This window comes from Hydractinia symbiolongicarpus, chromosome 1 (assembly GCF_029227915.1).
Source record: "Hydractinia symbiolongicarpus strain clone_291-10 chromosome 1, HSymV2.1, whole genome shotgun sequence".
Taxonomy (NCBI): domain Eukaryota; kingdom Metazoa; phylum Cnidaria; class Hydrozoa; order Anthoathecata; family Hydractiniidae; genus Hydractinia; species Hydractinia symbiolongicarpus.
Genome location: NC_079875.1, coordinates 6,134,673 through 6,144,785, shown reverse-complemented (window position 1 = coordinate 6,144,785; position 10,113 = coordinate 6,134,673). Strand labels below are relative to the sequence as shown.

At 33.2% G+C, this 10,113-nt stretch overlaps 2 protein-coding genes across 2 annotated transcripts; both read right to left on the bottom strand.

Annotated features, from left to right (window-relative positions):
• Positions 1–548: 548 nt before the first annotated feature.
• On the bottom strand, positions 549–1,130 carry LOC130644500 (uncharacterized protein K02A2.6-like). Its single transcript, XM_057450172.1, has one exon. The coding sequence runs from the start codon at positions 1,128–1,130 to the stop codon at positions 549–551; it is 582 nt and encodes a 193-aa protein (XP_057306155.1).
• Positions 1,131–4,435: 3,305 nt separating this feature from the next.
• LOC130651409 (death-associated protein kinase 1-like) lies at positions 4,436–9,259 on the bottom strand. Its single transcript, XM_057456064.1, has 3 exons — positions 9,026–9,259; positions 7,149–7,204; positions 4,436–5,340 (listed from the first exon to the last, which is right to left on the bottom strand). Exons 1-3 carry the CDS (start codon positions 9,247–9,249, stop codon positions 4,895–4,897), a joined length of 726 nt encoding a protein of 241 aa, XP_057312047.1. The 5' UTR covers positions 9,250–9,259; the 3' UTR covers positions 4,436–4,894.
• Between the last annotated feature and the right edge of the window lie 854 nt (positions 9,260–10,113).

Below are 10,113 nucleotides of genomic sequence, written 5' to 3'. Positions count from 1 at the left end.
AATATATACATATGTTCACACGAAATCATGTAAAAATGTTTCACTGTTATCTCATTTTCAGTTGTGTCCATAAATTTTCTGTCTGTTCCGTAATGGATACTTATTTCTTTCAAGTTTGCCATTTGTGAGCGGCAATTTTTCTGTTTCAGGTGATTGTACTTTTTTCACATACATAATATTTCTTGTATATTTATTTTCTCTCTCACTTATCACTGTGACCATGTTATGATTGATGTCAATAACTTTAAGAATCGTTTTGTAATACTTCGACTTCGTTTTATCAGCATTCTTCTCTCTCCTCAGGATAACGTAATCGTCGATAGCTACGTCGCATTCGGTTGTTTTCTTTTTCTGATTGAACCATTTTTTCGTTTTTCAATTGATAGCTTCTTGACGATTTCTCACTTCTGAATCTGATGGATGTTTTGGCTGATCGATGAATGGTAGATTATTATTGATGGATCTGTTGAACAGTAAACTGGAAGGCGTTTGACCAGTTACTATGTGTGTTGCTGTTCTGTAATTTAATAACATTCTGTTTAATTCTTTTACCTGTTATCGTAAGATGCTGTTCTGATGGTTTTCTTGATAACTCTCATGAATCTTACTACTACACCATTTGCTTGTGGATAATATGGTGTGATATGTTTGGCTTTGATATTGTATAATTTCAAATACTTTTTGAAATCATTAAAAGGGGGTCCATGGTCCATACGAACTTTCTCTGGATATCCAAATAAGGAAAATATTTTCTCTAATTTGTTAATGATATTTGAAATAGTAGTGTTTTTCACAACTTCCACGATAGGATATCTTGAATACAGGTCCATTACTACTAACAGTTTGTCTCCAGATGGTAGTGGACCAAATAAATCGATAGCTAGTTTCTCCCATGGATGGTTTGGTAATGGTGAAGGTATTAGTGGTGTTGGTGCATGGTAAGGTCCTACAGATTGACAGACCCTACATTTCGATAATGTTTCTGTTATATGACTGTCCATGCCTTTCCAATAAATTTTGCTGCGAAGTAAATTCTTGACTTTTTGAACACCTAAGTGTCCTTGGTGGGCAATGTTGATAGCTGTTTGTCGAAGTGATTTTGGTAATATTTTCACGAAGAATAATTCCATCGACTTCAACAAAATTCTTGTTGCATAATTTTATAATTTTTTAGGTTGTCCCAATTTCCAGTTTTAATTGCATTTGAGATTAACTGAAGTTCACAATCCTTAGATGTTTCATTTCTGATTTCATTTTGATTAATTGACGTTAGTGTGCTGTGTTTCGTAATAAAGTTGATATACTGGTTTGTGCGATCTTCGTCCAATGGTTGGGCATTTCGTTGTCGTGACAGAAAATCGGCAATGTTTTGTTCTCCACGAACATAGCTGATATAAAAATCGTGTGCCTGTAACTTTAGCTGCCAACGCGCTATTCGTGAGCTTGACTTTGCTTGCGGCTTAAATATAAACTGAAGTGGTTTGTGATCAACTGTTAATTTATATTTCATACCATATAAATAATGATGATATTTTTCAATACACCAAACTACAGACAGTGTTTTTTTTCTGTTATACCATATCGTTTTTCGGTTTCTGTTAATGATCTCGATATGAATGATATCGGTCTTTGATGTCCGTCGGTGTCGGTTTGCAAAAGTACACCTCCTATACCAAAATCTTATGCATCGGTAACTAATTTCGTGTTAAGATTCGGGTCGTAAAATGATCGTACTTTATCGCTTACTAGACAGGCCTTTAACTCGTCAAATGCTTTTTGTTGCTCAGCTCCCCATATGAATTTCGTGCCTTTCTTTGATAATAATCTTAGCGGTGCTGTTTTGCTTGAAAAATTGTCAATAAATCTTGACACATAAGTACGTAATCCAAGAAAACCTCTTAGTTCAGTAACACAAGTTGGGTGCGATGCTTCTACCAAACTTTGAATTTTCTCTAGGTCTGGCTTGACTCCTTCCGAAGAAATAACAACTCCGAAAAATAAGATTGACTCTTTCATAAAAACACATTTTCGTTTGTTTAAACGCAGTCCTAGCTCTTTTATTTTTGTAAATAACTCTTTTAAAGTTTCTAAATGTTCGGCATAATTTTTGTTGTAAACAATAATATCGTCCGAAATGCACTTCACATTACGTAATTTACCAATGGTTTGACCCAACGATCTTTGAATTACTTCAAAAGCATTGTTTATTCCATAGCACAATTTTTTAAATCTTTTAATACCGAAAGACGTGTGAAAATTTGTCAGTTTTCTCGATTCTTCCTCAAGCATTATTTGTGTGTATGCTTCTTCAATATCTATTTTACTGAAAATTTTACTCCCATGCATGTCATCAAGTATAGATTTGAGGGTCGGTATTGGATGCGTTTCTCTTTTTATCGCTGTGTTGATGAAGCGAGCATCTAAGCATAGTCGTACTGAGTTGTCTGATTTGGGTGTGGCTACTAAATTTGATACCCATTCTTGCGGTCCTTCCACAGACTCGATAATTCCAGCTTCCTCTAAACGTATAATTTCACTGTCCATTTGTTTTTGAAGATGTATGGGATGGCGCCTCATTCTTTGATAAATTGGCTGAACATCCGGTTTGCCAAAGGCGTAATTTGTAACAGAATTTAAAACGTTGTTGTTCTCGACAGAGAAAGCATTTCGTTATCTCTAAAGGTATTGTTTAATCTCTTCTATCTCCCGTAGACGACTATATATTTTGTTTAAAATTGGTGGTATTGAAGAAGCTTTATACATTTTATTTTTTATTCCTACATAGTGATTCTTGTAAAAGTCATATTTTTGGCGGTTTAGGTTTTTTAATCAAAATTTATTTAAGAATATCTGTTACGCCTATGAACGGAGATGGAGGAAAGTATTAAAATTCGAGGCAAGCATACTTTCTCAAGTTGCTTCTTTAATAAAAAGATTTGAATTTTTACCGGCAAACTGAGGCAGACAAGTGGTGGTCGGAGATGCATGTTTGTATCGCACATACCATTGTAATAACCTTCAGCAAAAAGTTAAGGTGCTTTCCCATTAGTCCATTAAGTTCAAAATTGATGACTACTTTGATGCATTTTGCAACACAAGTCTTAGCAAGCCGATGTTAATTACAAAGCCTTTATACCATTCACATGCCCATTGAGGCTGGTCTAAATATCTTGAATCTTAAATAGACCATACATGGTCAAAAATAGATCACGTCTTTGCTCCGGCTGGTACCTTCTTCTCACAAACTGGCTGCATTAGTGAGGAACAATTTAAACAATTTCGGCATCCTGTGTAGCGGTGGATAGTAGCCTATGACTGTAAGGTTAATTAATCTGTGATGTGCCTTAAGGATGTACAGTTGTATCATGTTTCTTCTGAGAGAAAAGATAAACATTTACTCGTAAAAACTGAAGTCTAAGTACAAATACAAAAGTGGAAAATTAGCCTTGATCATCAGGATTTGTAAGTGTTATTAACGACGCTTATTTCAAAAAAGGTTTCAACACACTGTGAGATTTGCGTGGCAGCCTGGGTAGGTAGTAGAATTCCGGTACACTCAGGTAAACTTTGCTGTGTAATGTGAATCTCTGCTAAGCACACGACTGGGATTCATGCCATTTTTGTAATTTTAAGTATACTATCATTTTTCGAGTCAAATGGAATTTCGAGAATCCTATCTGTGACTTTGTGTAGATTGCCATTCGTAAAATACGCACTTCATATATATACAGCATAAGCTGCACTACAGTTCCTGAAATATTTCCTTAACACTGGCTCTGGTATCCACTGACAAAGCCCTTGTAAGGTCGAAATATACAAATTGGAAATAACGTGAAAAGAAAACATACCCGGCTATACAGAACGACAGTGAAGAACGCAAAATTCCATGAAGATCAAACACACAAATTTTTTGATTAGAAGAACGCGATAAAAAAAATGCGCTCTAAACATTTCAAAACCTATTCTTTGTTTTGCAGATTTTGCAACTAGTAGAAAAAAACTCGGAGGGTGACAAAAAAGTAATTTTAATATAAACGTAAAAACTACCTGCAGAATAAAACTCAGACTTTATTAAGAAAATAACTTTAAACCTTTTACATCTGTGTATTCATCTGAGATCACCATTTCGTTTTTTAGAACAGGCCAGAAGAAGAAAAACTGAAATTTTTGTTCAGTGAAACGGAAAAAAACGAGTCCAATAACCTCTCCTTGAACCAACAAAATGTACGTATAATAAATAAAATCTTTTAGTTTAAATATGCGCTATTTTTTTCTATTTTACATCGGTTTGTGGATATTAACCCTATAATAACTATTCATGAGGGCAATACCGGAGAATATTGACTGACGTCCAAATACGCGACAGAGATCTATATTCGAAGGTATTGTCCGATATAAACAGTTGTTATATGGATTATTATCCGGGTTACTGCATATTACGATAAAAAATATAACATTTCAAGCAGGATGTAGAAACCATGTCTTTATAGAAACTATTCCCATGGAACGGACATTCGAATAAAAAATATACTTTTTTAAAATCGAATATCGTGTAAGCATATCAGGCTTTTATTCTAGCCACAACATAGAATTCTTTAAAAGATAAAAGTAAGATCCACTTTTATTTTGCGTTTTGTTTACTTTTTTCCGTGTTTATTTACATTTAATGCTACCATATTTAAATTTTAAACACGGTTGCTATTGTAGCGGGCATTACCGTGGGCAATTGCCCGCTATGACGTAAGTTCTAACCAATAACATTGCACGATTTTCGAGAATATCGATGCCGCCCTTTTCCCCGGGTAATAAAAGCCTTTAAAATATATGTCATGATCTTATAAACTACATTCAGTTATAAAAAACGTAAAAATTAAAAAAAAAATTATTAATTCTATTATTTTCTGCGATGTTCTTTTAATAAGCTTTTGATAGTGGCATCAGAAGTAAACATCCGTTGTTCATTGATTTCAATATGGGGTAATGATAACAGTAATTGAACACATTCAACACGACACAGAGCAGCAGCAAGATATAATGGTGTGCTGCCAAAACTGTCTTCGTTGTTAATGTTTGTATCGTCATGATTTATGAGAAGGTTTAATACATCATGATGTCCATAACATGCGCTACATATAAATGCATTTTGATTACGTTTATTCACATCATTTATATTACAACCCGCATCGATTAAATATTTCGCTATCGATGGTTTATTGCGAAATGCTGCTTCCATTAACAGTGTATTTCCATCGTCATCTCTCACGTTAAGGACATTTGGATTGTTTGTAAGAATTAATAGAAATGTCTTGTCATCACCATCTCTAATGATATCTTCAAGTTCTAGACACAAATAATGGAAATGGTTATTAATGGCGATTAAATCATAACCACAAAGTGGCAATATTCCGTAAATTATTCTTTCGCTTTTTTCTTTATTTTTCGTTCATTTAACAAAAAAAATTGATATGATCTTATACATTGGTAGACTTTTCTGTTGTATGACTGGTTATTAAGGAGATTTTTAATGTTGAAAATATAAAGGCAAAGAAATGAGATTAAGCTGGATCGGCACGTTTTGAAGACACAAAACACATTAGCATAAACATGTCAATACAGGCATTTATCGCAGCAAAACTACGTAACGCAAGAAATAAATTTATTTTTTCAGTTTTGTTTACAATGGAGGTCAGTGGTCTTTGACAAATTATAGAAGCAGAGGGTTACATAATCTTTTTATATATAATCCTTGTCTAAAAAATACGAAAGGCCACGATGTTGGCGTAAGAATAACATGACTTCATATTCTTTGTTTTTTAGTTACATGTTTCAACAAATTAATCATTACCTTTAGTCTTTTTCAAAATTGATCTGGTATTTAAAATAAAAACAGACTGTGATACCCGATCAATTTATAGTACTGGCACTAAATTCTTTACAGAAGGTATTAGAATCAAAATGTGAACCAATTTTAATTTTTGTTATCAAATTCTATGTATTATCGTGGATTAGAAAATCAATTGGTAAATACTGGTGTGACATTATTATGCTCTAAAGTTAATACTATAAATAATTAGTGATATTATTTGATCACCTGAAATCAGTTCAATTTTTGAACCTGGTGTTAAAAATGATCAGTAGATTAAATAAAGATGCCATCCAGCTCTTTTCATGTCAAATTGGGGATAAATAAAAGGACTTCCTCAAAAGTTTCATTGTGATGCGAACTTTGGATCAGTTAGAAAAGGGACACAATTCAACTACCTCCCCCCTCCCACTCTTCTTAGTATTCAAGCACTCAACAATACATAGGGTAAATAGCGTTAACCTAATACTAGGACCAACTGAAGCTTGAGTAGATGCGGTGTTTTTTTCGTAGATAAACTATGGTTCTTAGTTTTTAAATTTTTTACATATTAGTTTCTCCGAAAATCTACTTTAATAATAATTTGTTAATCTCTCAAAAACTTGTACTTCCCGAATTTGTTTCGAACTGTGCGTGAAATGATATTGTAAGCAATCCATTTGCATGTTATAATCCATTTTTGATCTTTATAGTTCTACGGCTTTAGCTGGTAGAACTTTAAAATGGGCTCCTTTTTTGTCGGCGTTTCTACTACCGAGACTAGTGAAGAACGACAGGATTCCAGTCTAGTGTAGCGGTACAGACATTTATAGTTTTTGAGTGTTATAACAGACTATACTCTGTTGGTTTCGCTAGTACCAAGCTGCAACGGTCGTTTTTTGTTATCTTTTAAGTGATCTGGAAATTACCGAGGCTAGATTTGTATTTCGTTCAAGGAGTTTCCACAGGCTAAACTTTGTTTTAAAAACGAAATAAATCAAAAATAGCTGTTTTTACTGCTTTTTGTTTCATTTAGGTTTCATAAAAGCAGTGTTTACAAATTTGAACTCATTTTTCTACTTCCATATTTTTCATTCGCTTTTGCTGTGCCAGTTGAAATAATTAATTATTAATAACGTGAGAATTTTTTCTGCACAATTAAGTAAAGTAAATACTCCCCCGTAGAACACAATTAAATTTGTAATACGCCGTAGATCTTCCTGCCGAAACGGCTGGTTTATATAAAATTAAAATGGTTAAAACAGATAGTTAATAACTTTATTACAACATAATAATTTATTCTTACCTTTAAATGTATATTTTTCGTGTTCGTCAGTCGGTGCACTTTCCAGCTCCATATCACTAAATAAGTTGTATACATTTTATTCATTTTGTAGCTTGCCTAAATCTAAATTTCAAAACTTCCAAAATGCAAGAATAAAACTACTTTTTCCGAAATTTGTGCGATTTATTAATTTTTTTGATTTCAAGCTATTTAAGGTTTGTGGTGAAGAGATAAAGGGTAACGTAAGGAGTATACTTATTTGTGGATTGGTTAAAAGCAAGCAACAAACAGAAACAAGACATTGTAAAAGGTGTCATTAATTTGGGAAATTCTTAAAAAAATTTATGACGTCACTTGTGCCACGGGTTTCGCCAAAAATATGAGATTTTCTTGCGGACGAACCACGAAAACAATTTAGTGTTTCCATAATGCTGTAGAAAATTAGTACTTGATAATCATCATCGCATGACGTTTAATTTTAAACTTTTATTAGCCTAAAATTGGGTATTGTAAAGGAAAGTCTTGATCTTTGGCAATGCCACGTCATCAAAAATACAACTTAAATTTCACTTAAACAGACTTTTCCAAAAATAAAAGTTTTTAGCTAAATTTTATTCAATGCAAACTTCGAAATGCTAATTACTTTTGTGGCATTCTCAAATGTTTGACACCCTAACAAAAAAAATTGCAAAATATTATATTCTGTACCTGCGTCTTATTTATTTTCTACAACTCCTTAAATCATTAAAAAACGTATGTTTTCATTGTGCTATATTGTCATGTCAGAAGCCTTTAAAGCTCTGAAATGCCCTGAAAAAGTTTAATCTTTTATCTTGTGTGAGCGTGAAGAACATTTACCTTAGTAGCATGAGCAAAAACATAGGAGCTCTTTACAGGATTGCCGGGACTTTTACACGCTACACATTCAGGGTGAACATTGTCATAAGAAACTTTCGCTTTGTCAAAGGGTAATGCCACCTCCCACCTCACCCATCAAACAGCGTCAACTTTAACATAACCTCCTTTTTTCATTTGTTAGGGGACAATCGCCCAGACGGGACGTTTGCTTGGAGGGTTTTTGGCCTTCTTTTTATGAAAAAAGTGTACCGGGATGTATTCTTTCTTTTAATTGAAATATAAAAAAATAATCTTGTTTGTCCTAGAACGCTGTGTTTATATTGAACAAAATGTTCCGCTTGAGACGAGATCGCGGTTGGCTGAAGCGGGCGGGATCAAAATGTTCCGGTACAAAATATCTTCATAATATCTTTATAATAAACACAAAGTGATGTTTAGTAAAAACGTCCTGTCCCAAAAGTCGTCCCGTCCCGCCTCTCATGTAACAGGCACTCAAGGGCATTCCTTAAATTGTAAAACACCTGTCATTTAAAAAGGTACGATATTCTAACACAATTCTAAAGCTTGTAGCTTGTAGAAAACAGGTAATAATTAAAATAAGGTAATAATTGTTAACGCTGACGGGTTTTTTAAAGCACACATAAAAATGCACGCTTCGCTATTTCCACCTATTTTAGCCCATTTTTAAATGTTAAACTCTTCTTGGCCTTGTAATGAGGGTGGCTGTCGACGGCTTCAGCACACAGAAAGTTGCACCCCATAAATCTGATACACTTATGTTCCGAAAAAAATGTCAATTATAAAAGTTTAGAAAAAAGTCACTAAATTTTATAACAGTTTCGCAATTATTTCTAAAGATACTAAACCTAACTTTGCCCCATTCATTGTATCCTCTCCTGTACCAAGCAAAATAAATCGCATAACCTTTGCGCATTTACTATTTCCACTTAAGAGCGTTTGATAATAAAACTGGAAAACTGACTGCTCTTAAACAGTATGCACAGCTTTTTTTAACAAAACAACACTTATGCGTACCATACCCGTTCTCTTTGTTTATCTTTTTCAATTCATCTGTCAAACAGGCTGCTGGAGAGGGTGTTGTCTCTACTGCCGTCTTCTCTGTACATCCTAATAGACAGTGAAATTCACCATCTTCATCAAAACAAAATTGCAAAACGCCATTTACACAGTGTCTGCAATAACGATGTCCACAATTTAAAATTTTTAGCCGTCTGGTAGTGCGCGAGCAAACCTTGCATTTCATTTTACATTCAAACTCTAAGGAAAGAAATTTCATATAATCAAAATATTAATTACAAACAAAGGTAACTATTATTTCACTTTTGCTTACACACAGCACTGTATTACTAACTGTAGTAAACATGATTTCAAAGTGCATGTAGTTATCATGAAAATTGCTTAGTTAAATGACAGACGTTAAGTTGCTATCCATATCAGGTAAGTCAATACTATCTCCCTGTTTGTTTACTACATATAAATAATCTATAAAAATATCCTTTGATTTACCCTAGCTTTATTGGGTTTAGGCTTTCTTAAGTTACTGGCAAACGTCACCTTAGTTTCCATAGTGTTTCATCGGTTAACAATTTCAAAGTACTTTGTAATCTCGTTATGCATTTATGAATTAATTTTTTGCACCGACATCGTTCGGTAAACTTTTTTAATTCGTAAGATTAGCCGTTTAAATGGGGGATTCCTGCATTAAAAACATTATTTTGTACGTTATAGAGGACAAAAACTTGTTTGTCAATTTCTTTTGATATTTTTCGAAATATTTTTTCATTCTTGAGATATGAAGGTTAAAAGATTTCCGACTGACCTTAAGACATCATCATTGATGATGTAACAAGGTAGTAAGCATAAATTAATGGATGAAATATCTTGCAAACTTACTTAATAATAAATCTTTTTTAAACTTTTGGACTTTGACGGATCTCATCTTCAATTACAAGTAGAAATATAATGTCAGCATTTTTCAAAACTTTTTAATATTTGAAATATTTAAATATCTTAAATAACTTAAGAACGAGAAAAAACTTTTAAAAAATGTGTAAGAAATTGATAAACAACTTTTTATTCTCCACAACATATAAAGATATCATTTTCA

What these genes read in the sequence shown, in the direction of transcription:
- LOC130644500 (XM_057450172.1), bottom strand. Translation starts at nt 1,130, where the DNA reads ATGGAATTATTCTTCGTGAAAATATTACCAAAATCACTTCGACAAACA.
- LOC130651409 (XM_057456064.1), bottom strand. Translation starts at nt 9,249, where the DNA reads ATGAAATGCAAGGTTTGCTCGCGCACTACCAGACGGCTAAAAATTTTA. An exon ending in AAGATAAACAAAGAGAACGG is followed by an intron (nt 7,205 to 9,025) that starts GTATGGTACGCA and finishes CAACTTATTTAG; the next exon opens with TGATATGGAGCTGGAAAGTG. An exon ending in CGAAAAATATACATTTAAAG is followed by an intron (nt 5,341 to 7,148) that starts GTAAGAATAAAT and finishes ATTTGTGTCTAG; the next exon opens with AACTTGAAGATATCATTAGA.